Genomic DNA, 18671 nt, shown 5'->3' on the forward strand with positions numbered 1-18671 from the left:
ACTTCCATTACTTCTAATCATAAGTACCTGCTTGATCTTGATGCAATAAGATGAATGAGATTAAAGTACAATGTGTATGGTCCCCACCCCAAAATTTTCTCATGCAAAAATTATTGTCATGGAGGAAATCATCTATGTAGTTACTAGGAGTCAAAACCAACTTGATAGCATATAATAAGTTAGTCAAATAAATATTAACTTTTCTGTTGTCTTAACAGAGTGGACTGCTTTCTTCCTTCAGTTTGTCCATGTCAGATCTTTCAAAATCTTGCGAAAGCCTTTCAACAGTGATGCTCTATAATCCAGGGTGGGTTTTTTTTTCCCTGTAATATTTTTATAACAATATATCATATTTGTATTTGAACATGTAGTGATTTTTAATTATCCTTCATATCTGAAAATAATACTTCTTAGTATTAATTGTTAAGACAAAATGGAGAAATGTGATAATCAGTTAGGAAAAAAAATCTGCTTGATAAATAGTCTAACAGCAAAAATGTCTTTACTAGTGTGAGTATTAGCAGACTGCAAATTATAAATAAATTTAACCTTTGTAGTAGGACATTGTATAGGTATCAACATTTCCCCCAACAAAAAAAATATTTTGAACAATAGTCTTAATATTAGGAAATGGTCCCAAAAGTTTGAAGATATAAAATCGAAAAGAAAAAGAAAAATGGAGGATTTTAAAAATACGATTATAAAGGAATACATAAATATATGGGATTTATTTAAATTGATAGTATTTTTAAAATTCTGTGCAGTTGATTGTATTAATTGTAATTGTATGTAACTGTATTAAGGTGTAAAGTTGTGCAACTTTTACTGTGGTCCAGGTTGAAGTATAACTGCAAAATAGCAATTGTAATCTTTAAAAGAATTCCCTTGTTTCATGCATGAACTTCAGACCACTATATAGGTGATTAGAACAATTTCTCCTGATATTACTTGTTCCTTGCCATGGCTCAGGTGACCGGAAATATCTCTTCCCTCTTCTGGGTAAAAAAAAAATAGCTTACATCTCTTAACTATTTGCACTTTCATAGATAGGGTTCTTTTTAAAGCTACCGCTTGTACCCCAGTAATCTAGTTAGTATTTCACTACTTCTTTTAACCTAATACAGTCTACTTTTAACCTAATGCAGCTATGTCTGCAATTTACTTCTGCTTAATGTGTTTTCGATCTCTACTGTGCAGAGCAGATATATCTGTCACTTCAAATGGTGGTAGTGGGGGAATAAGGCATTCAATAAAATGTCACATTTTGCTCTCTAGCCCCCAAGTTGCTTATTCTTTTAGCTTGTAAAAAATGTTCTATACTCACTCTCTGTATTTTTGCCACCTTTCAGTGGGCAGGCGGTGGGGGCAGTCATATAAGTTTCCGAGGTTCACTTAAGTTTCCCAGAGTTGCAGTTTACTTAGGAATAGATTTGCTATTTAATTAAGCCACCACCACAGCAAAAGAATACAATCATTTCATATGACAGGTAATTTGCTCCCAGGAAAAATGGCACCTCAGTGTCAGACCAAAGTCTGTCTACTTCAGCATTCTTCCTTCAAGAGTGACCACAGATGATGTCTGAGAAGCACACAATCAGGCAGGCCTCGGCATAGTTTTGTCTCTCATTGTTTGCACTTGAAATCACCTTTTCTCTGACCCTTATTTACTGCAATCATTAACAGGCATTAGTCAGTTATATCTTTCTGAGAGTGAAAACCCCATAAAACTCTAGTGTGGGGGTGGGAAATTGGAGTTTTCCCTGGACTTTTTTTTTCCTGCAAGGCTTATTTTTGTTGCCAGAAAAATTGAAATATGGGATTATTTCCTAATATTTGATTTTATTTATTTATTTATTTATTTATTTATTTATTTATTTATTTATTTATTTATTTATTTATTTATTTATTTATTTATTATATTTTTATACCGCCCTTCTCCCGAAGGACTCAGGGCAGTGTACAGGGCAATAAATATAAAAACAGAATAAAAAAGTTAAAAAATGATTAAATATAATGCCCAAGTGTAAAACAGTAATTAAAAACATATTAAAACCCCAACCCTAACCCATCAAACCAGGCCGGATTGCTCAAATAAATAAGTTTTTAGATCCCGCCGGAAGGAGCGAAGGTCGGGGGCCATCCGGAGCTCAACCGGCAAGCGGTTCCACAGGTCTGGCGCACCCACAGAGAACGCCCTCCCCCTGGGGGCCACCAATCGGCATTCTTTGACCGGTGGCACCCTGAGGAGGCCCTCTCTGTGGGAGCGCACTGGACGGAGGGAAGTTGACGCCAGCCGCAGGTGTTGCCGTAGGTAATCCGGACCCATGCCATGTAGGGCTTTGTAAGTCATTACCAACACCTTGAATCTCACCCAGAGGACAACCGGCAGCCAATGCAGCTCGCTTTATGTTCCTACCTCAATCTTGGATCCTCTACCAGAGGTCTGGGAAGATTCTGTGCAGTATTTTAGCAGTTGTTAGCACTGCATTTTTCTGCACAGAATATCTGTTAGAAACACTCTCCAACTTAGGAGTCACAGCCCTAAGTGCTTCTACCACCACAGGTCCACTTTAAGGTGCAGAAACCATTATTGCCACAAAAATCAACTAACGTTTTCAAGTGTGGCAAATCTTTATTTTACAGTATTTATTAACCAGTCTCAATTCCAAAAGTTGGGGGGTGGGGGAAGAGTACAACATTAAAAAAAAGATAAAACCAGAAGCATCATAATGAATAAGTTAAATGTAAATACCAAAAAAAGAATCATAGCAAGCATAGATAAAGGCCCCAGACGACTGCACTCAGTCAACCATTTGGAATTCGAAGCACATTGTCATAGAACAATTTTAACCTGTTTATGCAAACGTAGCAAATTAGAAGTTGCACAAAGTTCTAGAAGAGGAGAGTATCCCAAAAGGTGGGGTGTGGGAACTGTTACAGAGATGGTTGCCATTCATTCATGCCCTCTGGACGTCATGACAGGAAGAACTTTCTTTAGAAGGAGGAGGAACTGCTGATAGAAAGTATTTCAGATTCAGCAAATGAGACTTGTTAGATATGTATTCATAATCTTGTTCCATCTTTCCACAACTTTCCTCCTGAAAATTAACGCTATCTGTATCTATTCCATAGCGAAAAAGATAAAATCCTGTGTTGTTATTTTTTTTGTTTTTGTTTTGTGTGGTAACCTACAGTTAGATTTACAGTCAGACTGGTGGAAACTTAATAGTGCAAGTTTTCATCAAGAATCCAAGATTTATTAAGGTAGCATTGAAGAATATAGGCAATTCTAAGCAGGATGAGGTTTGTTGTTTTTTTTATAAAATTAGGATGTTCAGCTCTGATAAATTTGGTAATTCCAGTTATGGAGGGAGTCCTTTAGGTATTGTTCCAAGGGTTCTAATCACAGTTGGTATAACAATGGATTTCTTTTTCTGTAAGCGTTTTACTTTGATCTGCAAGTCCTAGTATTTTATATTTTTTTCACAATTTCCTCAGCTAGCATCAGCCAATATAGCAGTATCAATGAAGCAATCTTTCTTTCTTTTTTTTTTTACAAATGTTACATCTGGCATGCTGTGAATAAGATGCATGCCTGTTTGGATTTTAAAGTCCCATAAGATTTTAACCCGCTCTTTTTCCAAAACCTTCTCACTTGGCAGTCCCAGTAGTCTCCCATAATCCCTCCTTACTGCTTCTTCTTTCTTAAATGCTTTATAAAATTTCTTATGCTCGCTGAGTGATCAAAAGGAACCTAATGAGCTGCCTGTCAGAAAAGTAAGCACTGCAGTAAGAAGGACATTTTTTGCTTTATAACAGCCTGTATCAAACCAAAGTTTACATCTCATATGAAGGAGGCTAGAACTAATTGATGAAACTCTACAGTGAAGGAAAAAATTATTTGATCCCCTGCTGAATTTGTACTTTTGCCCACTGACAAAGAAATGATCAGTCTATAATTTTAATGGTAAGTTTATTTTAACAGTGAGAGACAGAATAACAACAACAAAAATCCAAAAATGCATTTCAAAAAAGTTATAAATTGATTTGCATTTTACTGAGTGAAATAAGTATTTGATCCCCTACCGATCAGCAAGCTTTCTGGCTCCCAGGTGTCTTTTATGAAGGTAACGAGCTGAGATTAGGAGCACTCTCTGAAAGGGAGTGCTCCTAATCTCAGTTCGTTATCTATATAAAAGACACTTGTCCACAGAAGCAATCAATCAAATCAGATTCCAAACTCTCCACCATGGCCAAGACCAAAGAGCTGTCCAAGGGTGTCAGGGACAAGATTGTAGACCTACACAAGGCTGGATTGGGCCATAAGACTATCACCAGGCAGCTTGGTGAGAAGGTGACAACAGTTGGTGTGATTATTCGCAAGTGGAAGAAACACAAAATAACTCAATTTCCCTCAGTCTGGAGCTCCATACAAGTTTTCATCTCATGGAGTTTCAATGATCATGAAAATGGTGAGGAATCAGCCCAGAAATACATGGAAGGATCTTGTTAATGATCTCAAGGCAGCTGGGACCATAGTCACCAAGAAAACAATTGGTAACACACTATGCCATGAAGGACTGAAATCTTGCAGCACCCACAAGGTACCCCTGCTCAAGAAAGCACATGTACAGGCCCATCTGAAGTTTGCCAATGAACATCTGAATTATTCAGAGGAGAACTGGGTGAAAGTACTGTGGTCAGATGAGACCAAAATCGAGCTCTTTGGCATCAATTCAATGTGCCGTGTTTGGAGGAGGAGGAATGCTACCTATGACCCCAAGAACACCATCTCCATCAAGCATGGAGGTGGAAACATGCTTTGGGGGTGTTTTTCTGCTAAGGGGACAGAACAACTTCACTTCATCAAAAGGACAATGGACGGGACCATATACCATCAAATCTTGGGTGAGATCCTCCTTCCCTTAACCAGGGCATTGAAAATGGATCGTGGATGGGTATTCCAGAATGGCAACGACCCAAAATACATGGCCAAGGCAAAAAAGGAGTGGCTCAAGAAGAAACACATTAAGGTTCTGGAGTGGCCTAGCCAGTTTCCAGACCTTAATCCCATTGGAAATCTGTGGAGGGAGCTGAAGGTTCGAGCTGCCAAATGTCAGCCTTGAAAACTTAATGACTTGGAGAGTATCTGGAAAGAGGAGAGGGACAAAATCCCTCCTGAGATATGTGCAAACCTGGTGGTCAGCTACAAGAAATGTCTGACCTCTGTGATTGCCAACAAGGGTTTTGCCACCAAGTACTAAGTCATGTTTTGCGAAGGGGTCAAATGCTTATTTTACTCATTAAAATGCAAATAAATTTATAACTTTTGAAATGGGTTTTTCTGGATTTTTTGTTGTTATTCTGTCTCTCACTGTTAAAATAAACCTACCATTAAAATGATAGACTGCTCATTTCTTTGTCAGTGGGCAAACGTACAAAATCAGCAGGGGATCAAATAATTTTTCCCTCATTGTAGATGGTGAGGCCTGGAGAATGTGGATAATAGTCTGGTAATGTGATAATACCTATTCAGAGGAATCTGCTAAATAAATTTGGGAGTGGAATTGCAAGAGAGGTTCTGAATTTAACAAAACCGATGAGTCTTGTCACTCTAGTAGACAATTTATTCAGAATGAATCTTTTTTTTATTAAAGAGTTTTACAGAAACATGATTTTACAATATATCCCCAAATCCCCCCCAGCCCAAACCACCCCACTTCCCAGAGCTAAATACAGGATTATAGTTATAATAATCATATTCTAAATAAGAATTATCCATAATATACAATTAACCAAATTCATAATGTGCTTTAACTCCCCTTTAACATAGATACATACAAAGTACTAACACTAAGATAACAATATCCCTCTAAAATCTACTCATAAGCTAAATGGAACTTTTTAGTCCCATATTTATTCTGAATATAATCTATCCATCTCCTCCAAACTGAAATATATCTTTCCTGTGAATGATCTTTCAAATAAGCAGAAATCTTAGACATTTCTGCAAGATTCGAAACTTTAAACACCCATTCTTCTATAGTAGGCAAACTATCCTTCTTCCAATATTGTCCCACCAGTAACCGTGCTGCTGTTATCATATTCAACATCAAATTAGTTTCTTTAACATCACAATCTACAACAATACCCAATAAAAACAATTTATTTCCAGAATGAATCTTTTTGTTGTGGCCTCAGGAGGACCATGAGCTACAGCTAGGAACTTAATATTTAGATTTCTGTGGTAGAGTAATGGGAAATGGTCATTATTCAGGTGATTTCCTACATACAAATAGGTTATTAGATAACTGTAAGTACATTGAACCACACTTGCTTTTTTGGAGTTCTAGAAGCTCCCCATTTAAGTCTCTTCTAACAGAGCTATTTAGATTGATCTGTGTTGGAATCACCAGCTGAAGAAAGCCCCTCTAGGGGGAGTAAAAGGACATTTCAGCTTGGAGCTGGTTCAGGGCAAAAATAACGTCCGAGGTCAAACCCATACGTCTATATCTGCCATTTCCCAAAAGAAGGTAGACAGTCTGGTGAGATTCTTGTAATACAGATGATTAGCAATAAAGTATTTACTTAGGCCTATTCATGGAGTGGTTCTGGTTGCTTGCTCCTGACATGATCAAGCCCAGACTATCTGTAAGTGGAGCCAGTCAGAAGGCTGTCATAGTGTTTATCTTTAGATTGTAAAGCCTGTAAAGAGTAGACTACTTCATTTGAGGGAAGACATTAATTATAATGAGATGTTTGGAAAAATCTGACTTTCCAATAGTAGTGTTGAAATCACCAGCAATAATTATTACTGCATCTGGATACTAGCAATGCAGTATGATGCTATAGTTGCCAAGAAGATCCCAAATACTATTAACTTCTTTATGTCTGCATAATTGGGAGAGATATGTCTGCATAATCCAGAGAGATATATATTTTCCCAGTTACACAGATATAATTAAATTAATAGTATTAACATATTATGTGACTTAAGTTAAAACAAATGGGCAAGGGCCATACTTGCACACAGCCCCAACATAGAGACATAGATATTAAATTTTGTAGTGACCATTGTTGTTGTTGTTAGTTGCAAAGTCGTGTCCGACCCATTGCGACCCCATCGACAACATTCCTCCAGGCCTTCCTGTCCTCTACCGTCTTCTGGAGTACATTTAGGCTCACACCTACTGCTTCAGTGACTCCATCCAGCCACCTCATTCTCTGTTGTCCCTTTCTTCTCTTGCCCTCAACCTTTCCCAGCATTAGGCTGTTCTCCAGTGAGTCTTTTCTTCTCATAAGGTGGCCAAAGTATTTCAGTTTCAACTTCAGGATCTGGCCTTCTAAAGAGCAGTCAGGGTTGATCTCCTCTAGGACTGACCAGTTTGAAAGCCTTGCAGTCCAAGGGACTCACAGGAGTCTTCTCCAGCACCATAGTTCAAAGGCTTCAATTCTTTGGTGCTCAGCCTTTCTTATGATCCAACTTTCACAGCCATACATTGCAACTGGGAAGACCACAGCCTTTACTATACGCACTTTTGTTGGCAGGGTGATGTCTCTGCTTTTTAGTGTGCTGTCTAGATTTGCCATGGCTTTCCTCCCGAGGAGCAAGTGTCTTTTAGTTTCTTGGCTGAAGTCCCCGTCTGCGGTGATCTTGGAGCCCAGGAAAATAAAATCTGTCACTACCTCCATTTCTTCCCCATCTATTTGCCAGGAATTGAGAGGGCCAGATGCCATGATCTTGGTTTTCTTAATGTTAAGTTTCAACCCAACTTTTGCACTCTCCTTCTTCACCCGCAACAAGAGGCTCTTTAGTTCTTCTTCACTTTCTGCCATTAGAGTGGTATCATCTGCATATCTTAGGTTGTTGATATTTCTCCCGGCAATCTTAATTCCAACTTTTGATTCATCTAGCCCTGCCTTTCTTATGCTATGCTCTGCATATAAGTTAAACAGGTAGGGTGACAGTATACAGCCTTGCCGGACTCCTTTCCCAATTTTGAACCAGTCAGTGGTTCCATGTCCAGTTCTCACTGTTGCTTCTTGACCCGCATATAGGTTTCTCAAGAGACAAATAAGATGGTCTGATACTCCCATCACTTCCCAAGAGGGAAGCGAAAGGCAAGGGAGAAAAAGAAAGATACACCCAATTGAATGCAGAATTCCAGAGAATAGCTAGAAGAGATAAGAATGCCTTCTTAAATGAACAGTGCAAAGAAATAGAAGAAAACAATAGAATAGGGAGGAGTAGAGATCTCTTCAAGAAAATTGGAGAGATGAAGGGAACGTTTCATGCAAAAATGGGCATGATAAAAATGGCAGGGACCTAACAGAGGCAGAAGATTAAGAAGGGGTGGCAAAATTACACAGAAGAACTATACAAGAACGAGCTTAATATCCCAGATAACATGATGAGATGGTCACTGACCTTGAGCCAGACATCCTAGAATGTGAAGTGAAATGGGCCTTAGGAAAGCTAAGAAACAACAAAGTTAGTGGAGGTGACAGTATTCCAGCTGAGCTATTCAAAATTTTAAAAGATGATGCAGTAAAAGTGTTACACTCAATTTGCCAGCAAATTTGGAAAACTCAACAGTGGCCACAGGATTGGAAAAGATCAGTTTACATTCCAATTCCAAAGAAAGGCAGTGCCAAAGAATGTTCAAACTGTCGCACCATTACACTCATTTCACATGCTAGTAAAGTTATGCTTAAACTCCTACAAGCTAGACTCCAGCAGTATGTAGATCGAGAACTACCAGAAGTACAGGCAGGATTTTGAAGAGGCAGAGGAACTAGAGATCAAATTACCAACATACGCTGGATCATGGAGAAAGCTAGGGAGTTCCAGAAAAACATCTACTTCTGCTTCATTGACTATGCTAAAGCATTTGATTGTGTGGATCACAACAAACTGTGGCAAGTTCTTAAAGAGATGGGAGTAGTGACCATTACACAGTCTTAATCTGCATCAAACTATGCATCAATGCAGCCAGTTCCTCTGTGAGTTCATGTCTCTCCTGGGTCTCTGTTCCTGGAAAACAATCTTTTGAAACACCCTCATCTGCTGAAATTGAAGACTACATAAGGCTAACCATCAATGGAGGTATTGGACACCAACTCTTCTATGATGATGGCTCAACCTCCATTCTTTCTTGGAATATTCCTGGCTGGAAAGTAAAGGTCACAGATGTCTCTTTTCTGGAATATATTAGCTTCTTTAGTATTCTGTTCCTCCAACCAACATGGGCCATGGATGATATCTTTCTCTCTGGACATACCTGATCTGTGGACTGGGACCGGGCCGCGGCATGCCAGCAATTGGTCTGCACAAACAAGTAAAGCCCCATCCGTGGGATGCAGGCAGCACACAAAACCACATACTCTCCGGTCCATGGAAAAACTTTTCACCACGGAACCAGTCCGTGGGGGCCAAAAGTTCAGGGACCTCTGCTGTACACACTCAATACATTAAAAATGGAAGACTCTCAGGAGTTTGAGGATATTAGAAGTAACAATTAAGCACATTTAAAAATATTCAGCTAGCAATTATATATTTCTGAATGAAGTACATTTTTACTGTTAAATACTTGTATTTTCAACAAGTAAACCATGATATGAATGATATAATCTAAAATGTAATAAAATGATTGCATTTCTATAAAGATAGATTTAAATATAAATTCTTTCCCCCATCTTTTTATGTGCATGTAAGATTTTCCTTCTTTGATTCACAATTCTATTGAAGTTCCAACTGAGTTGAGATCTAATAAAGTGATCTTGTATAACACAATTACACTGAAGATAGAAGTATTATATCTATTGTTGATTTACAGTAAATCCGTCTTCTGTATACTAAATTTCCAATAATATATAAATTGTATCTCAACCTGTTTGCTGTTTGCAATTTCCCCTAGAAAATTGCACCTGAAAGTTGGAAACATGAATCTTTTGCAATGTGTTTCCAAATATAATAACTAGTATTTTATTAATAATGCTCTTCATATTTTTTTTATCTATCCATGAAACATTTCTGTTCTGTAGGTGTTATGGCTGTTTTTCTTTTTGCTTAATTGATTACTTTATTTCTCTCCACATCTTCTGGCAGCTTTTTCCCTATAAAAGGACCAGTCTTTTTAAGGTAGAAAAAAATTAATTTTTTTATATTGAGTGCTTTACTTGCATGGACCTAACATGTAGAACAAATGCTGATCATTCCTCTTTCATGTTTAATGTTTCTCTAACATGACTACAAATTAAATTGTACATTAAACTCATTTTGTTGAACATATTAAATTATAGAATTTCAGTTCTAATAATTCATTGAAATTCCCTTAAAAATTAATATAGCTCTTTCTTTTTTGAAACAACAGATTAGAATTCGAGCGACAACAAAGAGAAGAACTAGAAAAATTAGAAAGTAAAAGGTAACTTATATTAATATTTCTTTGTAAATTTATATGGTTGATAAGTGATAAGAGAGAAGATATTTGCTAGAATATTTTAATGTTAAAGCTTAGGGATTGAAAATAAGCAGATTTCATTCTGTATTATTAACTTTCTAACCATTTTCTTTTAGAGAGGTCTAATGGCATATAAAGGTAAAGGGTAAAGGTAAAGGGACACGGTGGCTCAGTGGGTTAGGACGCTGAGCTTGTCGATCAGAAGGCCGGCAGTTTGGCGGGTCGAATCCCGAGTGCCGCGTTGTTGCGACGAGCGACCGGTCAGGGTTCTGGCCTCAACTCTTAGAGCCCCGTAACAGGGGTGGGAATTTAGAGGGACCCTCGCAAGGGTGGACACCTTGAATAAGGAAGGATCTTGCCCTTTACCACCGACCCAGTATGCCGGAAGTTCCGACGGTCATACTTGGGAACTGCGATGATTAGGCAGAGTTAGAGACAGAGTAAGACAAACTGAGGCACCAATACAAGAAGGTGAGGGAGCATGGAGTGCTCGGGGTGGATGGTGTGCCCCCCCTAACAGCTCCACAAACCCTCCTTTTATTAGGCTGTTTCATTTGGGAGGGGTGAAGTACACATGAGGAATTAACATAAAGGAAAAACATAACTCATTGCATACATCTGCTAATGAACATATGTGAGGTCAAAGGAAACAATAAAACATAGTTTATGCTAACAGAGAACTGATAATGAAGAGGGTAAAGGTCATTACAGGAAACAATAAAGCATAGCTTATCATATTACAGAGAATACAAGGGTTGTCATAACTTGAAACATAACTTGAAACATAACTTGAAACATAGACAATTATAAAAGACAAGTCTTTGTTATAAATGAAGCAAGGAGCAAAGGTTTATCACAGGAAGGCAGAGGCCCTATCTTGAAGCAAGGACAACTTCAGGAAAACTATATACTGGGCAATTTAATTGAAACAAGTCTTTGTTGTATACACATGTGAATCAGAGACAGGAATGTGGTTGTAAATAAGAAAAGAGTTTTATTACCAGAGGCAGAGATGGAATGTAGGAATGTGGCCTTACAATTGCAGATTTGGAGAAAAGGCAGAAGTGTTAAACTGAATGCAGGAATGTAACTTTGCAAATGGGGGGGAAGGCAGAAGTGTTAAACTTTTTTTAATATGGGAATCAAAAAAGGTCTTTTGGGAGTCTGGGATTTCTACACCGCGTAGCAGAGTGAGCGCCTGTTACTCGTCCCAGCTTCTGCCAACCTAGCAGTTCGAAAGCACGTAAAAATGCAAGTAGAAAAATAGGGACCACTACGGTGGGAAGGTAACAACGTTCCGTGCACCTTTGGCGTCTAGTCATGCTGGCCACATGACCACGGAGACATCCTCGGACAAGCGCTGACTCTTCGGCTTTGAAACGGAGATGAGCACCAGCCCCTAGAGTCAGAAACGACTAGCACGCATATGCGGGGGAACCTTTACCTTTTACTAACGGCATTTATGTTGTAATTCAGTTTGATTTTATGAGCTTTGTAATAATCATAGGAACAGATTTCCATAGCCTCTTAATGTCTTATCAGTGGTTTAGAGATGAAGTCTAATACATAAGATTACCTGGGCCCTTGTCCAGATAGAGCAATTGAAAACATTTTGCATATATATTTCAAACATAAATTTTTGATCTATTTGTGCACCCATTAACCCGATGTTTAGGTTAGTCCAATGAGTACACTAATCTAATTTTGTTAGCAGACAGTTTATAGAAATCTTCAGAAGGGTTGCTAAATTTTGTTTGATTATAATTTCTGTGAGAAGACTTTGACTTAATATTAACATTGCCTGATTTTTGGAAAGTCTGTAATTCTATTACTTTCCTGGAATTCCTTCCACCCTTTTATTTTTATTTAATCGCGTTGTAATGCATTTGATATTTTGCTCTTTGAGCATAAGAAAATTTTAACCATCCTTTTTGGAGAACAAAGACAACGTAATTCCATTAGGACAATGTTACTTTCTATGATCACAGTAGAAAGTCAATTAAGAGAACATAATTACATCATAGAGACTAAATATACAGAAAATATTGCTTCAGGGATATGTAACTTTCATTCTCATAATTTTGTATCCCATATGTATTAATATGGTTAATATTTATTTAAAAACACATGAGTTTATGATTTATTCAGTCAAGGAATGGGATCAAAATCTGCAGTGGCAGCCATGGTAGTGTGATCCAAGCCCACTCCATTTACACATGCATACACTGTACTTGCTAACTTTGCAGATGTTGACCCCTCTTTCAAATGTCACTGATTCTGCAAAAGTCTCCCAGAAGGGATTTTTTTTTTAAAAAATAAAGGTGTGTTTTCTGTGTAGTCCAAAAATTTGACGTACACAACCAAAAAAAAAAAATCAGTATTCCAGGCTAAACCGGAAAGTTGAAAAAAAGAAGGTTGTGGAAGAATGCATTGGCAAATCATTGTAATTTTATTGCAAAAAAACCCAGAGATTTTTGTAAAGTCACCAGAACATGTACTCTATTTGAGGGAGACTTTACTTGGATCAAAATCATGGCAAGAGACGGCAGTATAGAGAATATTGGAAGCATTCTAAATTAAATTCTACATAGGAACGCTTCTGCTGGTAAAACAAAAAAACATTGGGCTATGCATATTTTCCTGAACATTCATAACAAAGGTTTTAAAATATATATGAAATATTATGGTATTTTCTACATTTATGTGTAGAATGTTATATAAAGCTTATTTATTTAAAACATTTATATAGCCATCCATCTTATAACAAATTCTAGGTGGCTCCCAATCAAAAATTAAAATAATATAAAATCATATTAAAACTAAAAATCACATTAGAAACAAAAACCAAGTCAAGCTTCCAATATGTAGTCACCTCATCTCAGGTCTTCAGAGCTTTATGGAAGGCTAGGGAGGTACAGGCGGGGGACGAATGCAAGGGCTGCCATGGAAAAGGCACACTTCCTACTTCCCATAAGATGTCTTATTACTAGGAGCCTGCCTGTCCTATCTGACCTGGTAGGATGGGTAGATATCCTTGGGGAAAGACAGTACTGCAGATAACATGGTCCAGTAGCATATAAGGCTTTAAAGATGATGACCAGCATCTTGAATTGCATCCCGAAAGAAACAGGAGGTTGGTGCAGCTCGCACAACAGAGGTGTTACATGGAGAAACCTAAGAGCACCCATGATTGTGCATGCTGCTGCATTCTAGACCAGTTATAGTTTCTGGTGATATTCATAAATTGCATAAATCCAAACAGGAGGTGACCAAGGCATAAATAACTGTGAGCATGACCTTCCAGTCCAGGAAGGGTACGGTTGGTGCAGTAGACGACTGTGCAAAGCCCCCCTAACCATAGCTGGTACCTGCTCCTCAAGCAGGAGCCATGAGTCCAAGAGGACCCGCCCCATTGTGTGCCAGCTTAGTCCATAGAAATTCCACGCTATACAGAGTCCAAGATGAATTATATACTGCTCAAAAAAATAAAGGGAACACTTAAACAACACTATGTACTGTATTTAATAGTAGGATGTCTTATCTTGTGTTCCCTTTATTTTTTTGAGCAGTATATAATTATTTTAATCATCAAGGGTTGTTTCTCAATAATTCCACTGAGAAATATAATTCTGCAATATAATTCTTCAAATATAAGGGAATGTTATATTTTTAGGTAACAGTCATTAGGTACATTTTTAGATAAATAAAATCTTTTTCATTAAAATATTTTAGGAAACTCATAGAAGAAATGGAGGAGAAACAAAAAACTAACAAGGCTGAATTAGAAAGAATGCAACAAGAAGTAGAATCACAACGTAAAGAAACTGAAATAGTTCAGCTGGAAATCCGAAAACAAGAGGAGAATCTTAAGAAGAGAAGCTTTCACATAGAAAACAGGATGAAAGATTTATTGGCAGAAAAAGAAAAATTTGAAGAAGAGAGATTACGGGAACAGCAAGAAATTGAGCTTCAGAAAAAGAAACAAGAAGAAGAAATTTTGGGTAGCGTTAAAGAAGAACTTCAGCGATTACAAGAGCTTAATCAAAATGAAAAAGCAGAAAAAATGCAAATTTTTCACGAACTGGAAAAGCTTAAGAAGGAAAAAGAAGAACAGTACTTAAAATTGGAAGTGGAGAAAAAGAGATTGGAAGCTCAGGAGAGAGAGCAGGCATTGCTGGTGGCAAATCTAGAAGAACAACTTAGAGACAAACAAATCATGATACAGCTGCTAAAAAGAGGGGATCTGCAACGAGTTGAAGCAGAGAAGAAGAACCTAGAAGACATCAGAGAGTCTCTCTTACGAGTCAAAGAAGCTAGATCAGAAGCAGAGGAGGATTGTGAAGAGTTAGATAAGGTACAGTGCAACTTCATGGATTTTAAGAGAAAACAGCTAGAACAATTGACTAGTTTAGAGAGAGAGTTGGTTCAAGAAAGAAATCATCTAGAAATACAGAGAATTGAAGAGCAAGAAAATCTGGATCATTTAAAACAGGTACACGCAGAGCATTTAAACTGTGACAAAAATGCACCAGACGCTGCATTGACTGTCGAAGAATGTAACAAAATAAGGTCGTGTGAATATAGGTTGCACCATAAAGAACGACAACTTCTGTATCTCATTAATAATCATTTACCAGCTTTGCTGGAAGAAAAACAAAGAGCTTCTGAAGTTTTAGACAGAGGCTTGCAAAGCCTGGACAATACGCTTTATGAGGTTGAAAAAGAAATGGAGGAAAAAGAAGAACAGCTTGCCCAGTACAGAGCTAGTGCCAGTGAGCTGCAGCAGCTTCAAGAAACATTTGAATTCACGGCCAACGTAGCTCGTCAAGAAGAAAAGGTTTGGAAAAAAGAGAAAGAGATTCTCGAATCAAGGCAAAAACAGCAGCGGGAGGCACTGGAGCAAGCAGTTGCTAAGTTGGAAAGGCGGCATTCTGCTTTACAGCGCCATTCGACCCTAGAAATTGAGGAGCAAAAGCAGAAACTTGCAAGTTTGAACAACAGTTGTAGGGAACAGACAGGCTTGCAAGCAACAGTGGAAGCCCATCAAAAAGCCCTGGAACAAGAACGAGAAAAGTAAGAAGGATGAATTTTGCCCTGAATGTATACACAGGAACATATTCGCATTCCCTGTTGTTTCATTGAAATAGTTTGTAATGCTGTAATATCAATGGAAATATCCTGATTTTATTGTAATTGTCTTACTTCTCAAGAGCTGTTGGGTCAATAAAGCAATGTAGCATTGCTCCCTATGTAACTGCATCCTAGGAAGAAAAATTCCCTCACCCCATTTGTATTTTAAAATCAAAACATGGTAAATATAATAATATTTCCAAGATCATGCGTAGTTTTGCCCTCAAAACATTTTTAATTCAGTTTCTTGGCTTCTCCTTTATTCACAAAAATCATTAAGTTCTTTTGAAGAGGTTTTTTTTCCCCATCTCTTTGGAGAAATATATAAAGCCCTGAAATATCATAGAACAAAATCTATTCTTATTTTGACTACTTTGAGGAAATGTGGACTTAGGTAGAAAACGATTTATGTAAATGTGGCTAGTCTATTCTACAGAAAAGAATGAGTGATTCTATCTTTATCTCTCAGGTTGAATATTCATACTGAGTAATGAATATAATCATTTCTGTAGAAAGCACATTCTTGCAAATATCCTGTGGTAGCTTGATGGAACTGAAAAAGCCAAATTCAAAAATTTATATTTTAGTGCAGGTTTTAAATGATTGTGTGTGTGCCGTGTGCAGTAAGGTGTGTGAATTATTTTGTTTTGCACTGTTGCAAATACGAGATAGAATATATTTCAAAAATATTAAAAATCCTGAAAGTTAGTTCTCTGAACCAAGTAATCTTGGTTTTTTTTTAAATTAACAATACATAAAATACAATTTCAATGAGGTATCAACTGACAATAGACTTTTAGATATACTTAAAAACATCTACATTCCTCAATAGGTGAAATGCTTTAAATAACATTTTAATTTATATCTGCTGTAATTTAAATACCCTGTTTTGACTTTTGCCAGTTCCTGTAAAATAATTGAAATCATGATTTAAATTCTAAATAAAGCAACTTTGACGGATGTTACTTATGATCTGAGACTTGCAGATAACTATCTTTAACGAGCTAAGATATTTCCTTTGAAAGTTGCTACTAATCGTTAGTGTATCTAATATATTCACATCCAAATGTAGTTCCCTGCTGACAAATAATTATTTGATATTTAAGCAGTTTGGATGCCTCTTTTTGTTAATATATTTATGTATTGAAGAAATGTCCTTATCCAGGAACATTTTAATCTATTTGCACAGTATTGGCTCTAGTCTCGTTTCTGTCAATTTATACTTAAACATGCTTTGAAACAATACACTAAAAGTAATGCAAAAAATATGATCTGCTTAAGACAGTATAAGCATTTTACAGGCAATTTATTTTTTCCTGCTGGCACCTTTCCTACCCAACTCATCTTATTTGTGGTAAGGACTCTTGTATAACCCCCTAATTTTTAGCTAAGTTTGAGAGATCCTACTGTGTTGAAGAATCTTAAAGAATATGCATTGAACTTTCTTGGCAGTTTGGACTTGCAAATACAGCAGTTAAAACAGAAGATATATGAAGGCGATAGAGTTGAAAAGGGATATCCTGGAGCTGTAGAAGAGAGGCTGACTCATAATAGTGCCCCTTCTAACATTGCAAAATCTCAAGCTCATTTTATGCCATTGGTTGATGACAGGTAAGTATAGCCAGTTTTCTACTTTAAACTATGCTTACTTCTAAAGTATTTTTAGATTATTAAAATATTATTCCTAGAATGGTTACAAACACAGTAATATGGCACGGCAGATTGGCTTTGAGATGTTTCCCAAAGGAAATTTTGAACTGGATTTGAACTGAAACATTTAAAATTGTGCCTGGGAACTTGTACAATTTTTTGATAATCTTTTTATTTTCAGCACTTGGGAAATGTTGTGATTCTGCCTGCCTGCTCACCATATGTGCCGTGTAGCCCCCTAATGCCACAGGCACTGATTTTGCCCCATGACAACCTTCATATAACAGGACAAACACCCTGCTTGCATGCATTATTTGCTTAGGTTTAATGTTTTGGGTGACTCTGCCTCCATCTTTATTTTCTATTCTGAATAAAATCTCCTGGACAAATGCAACCAGACTGCGTCTCCCTTTCCTGTTGCCATTTGTCTCCTTGCTTCCTTCCTTCCTCAAGAGCCAGAGCTGTGCATATAGTATTGATCTCTGTCTACCCACTTTTCAACCCTATGGCCACCCAGAAATTTGCAGCTTCAAAGTTACATACAGCCTCCCCAGCAGGTCATAACCTAGAGTCTGAGAACACTTGGTTTACTGCCATGTAATCAAGGGCATATGAAATATCTCCTAATAAATAAAGAGCTAAACCTTTTCATCACTTGAGGCTCTTTTATAAAAATGACCCACACGTACTATAGATGATAGATAGATAGATAGACAGATAGATAGATAGATAGATATAGATATAGATACAGATATATCCCTCCCTCCTCTCTACCAACTAATTTAATTTAATTTAATGCTGTCTCTTTTTATTATAAATGAGTAAATCACACAGTGGGAATCTGTGCTGCCTGCCTGTTGAAAACAATACAGGAGTAAATCCCCTTTTGAATTTTAATGGAGGATTGGTATTGACAGCTCTCACTGTATGCTTTAACCTAATAGAGGAATTGACTGTTACCATTTTTTTTTGCTGACTACCATTAATAATTGTTGTAAACTTAAGCTGTTTATAAGCTTAGGTTGTTTTTGCTGTAGTTTTAGAGACATCATGAGTTTTATAGCCTATCCCAGGCAGGTAACTATACATTAATGCCATAAATCTGCTAGTTATTTAACTACAGTCATCATGTCTTATCCCTAAAGACCAAAAGCCATCGAGATCAATATCTGGTTTATGAAAATAAATAGTGCAATAATTATTTCGTTCTATATTCTACATTACCAGAATAGCAGTGTTCCAAAGTTTTTTTTCCTAATGAATTATTTCTTGTTAATCTGTGATGTTTAACATTTCTAGAATAAATACCTTTATTGAAGAAGAAGTTCAAAGACGCCTTCAAAATACAGCTCTGGAGTACAGCTCTGGAGAAAATATCAGTCACTTACAGTCTACAGAAAGCACAACGGTAAGAAAACACAATTGTTG

The 18671-nt window shown here is 37.2% G+C and overlaps 1 protein-coding gene across 8 annotated transcripts in view; it reads left to right on the forward strand.

Moving 5' to 3' along the window:
- KIF16B (kinesin family member 16B) overlaps window positions 1-18671 on the forward strand; it is a 175874-nt gene that overhangs the window by 68152 nt on the left and 89051 nt on the right. For 6 of the 8 annotated variants that reach the window (XM_081345912.1, XM_081345910.1, XM_081345914.1 and 3 more), the window contains 6 exons: window positions 219-307; window positions 10109-10141; window positions 10374-10427; window positions 14196-15536; window positions 17046-17204; window positions 18543-18651. In XM_081345912.1, coding sequence (XP_081202038.1) covers window positions 219-307; window positions 10109-10141; window positions 10374-10427; window positions 14196-15536; window positions 17046-17204; window positions 18543-18651 — 1785 coding nt within the window. The remainder of the gene's footprint in view (window positions 1-218; window positions 308-10108; window positions 10142-10373; window positions 10428-14195; window positions 15537-17045; window positions 17205-18542; window positions 18652-18671) is intronic. The other 2 variants (XM_081345911.1, XM_081345917.1) reach the window with 1 other exon arrangement.

Source organism: Vipera berus (genome assembly GCF_964194415.1).
Source record: "Vipera berus genome assembly, chromosome: 1".
NCBI lineage: Eukaryota > Metazoa > Chordata > Lepidosauria > Squamata > Viperidae > Vipera > Vipera berus.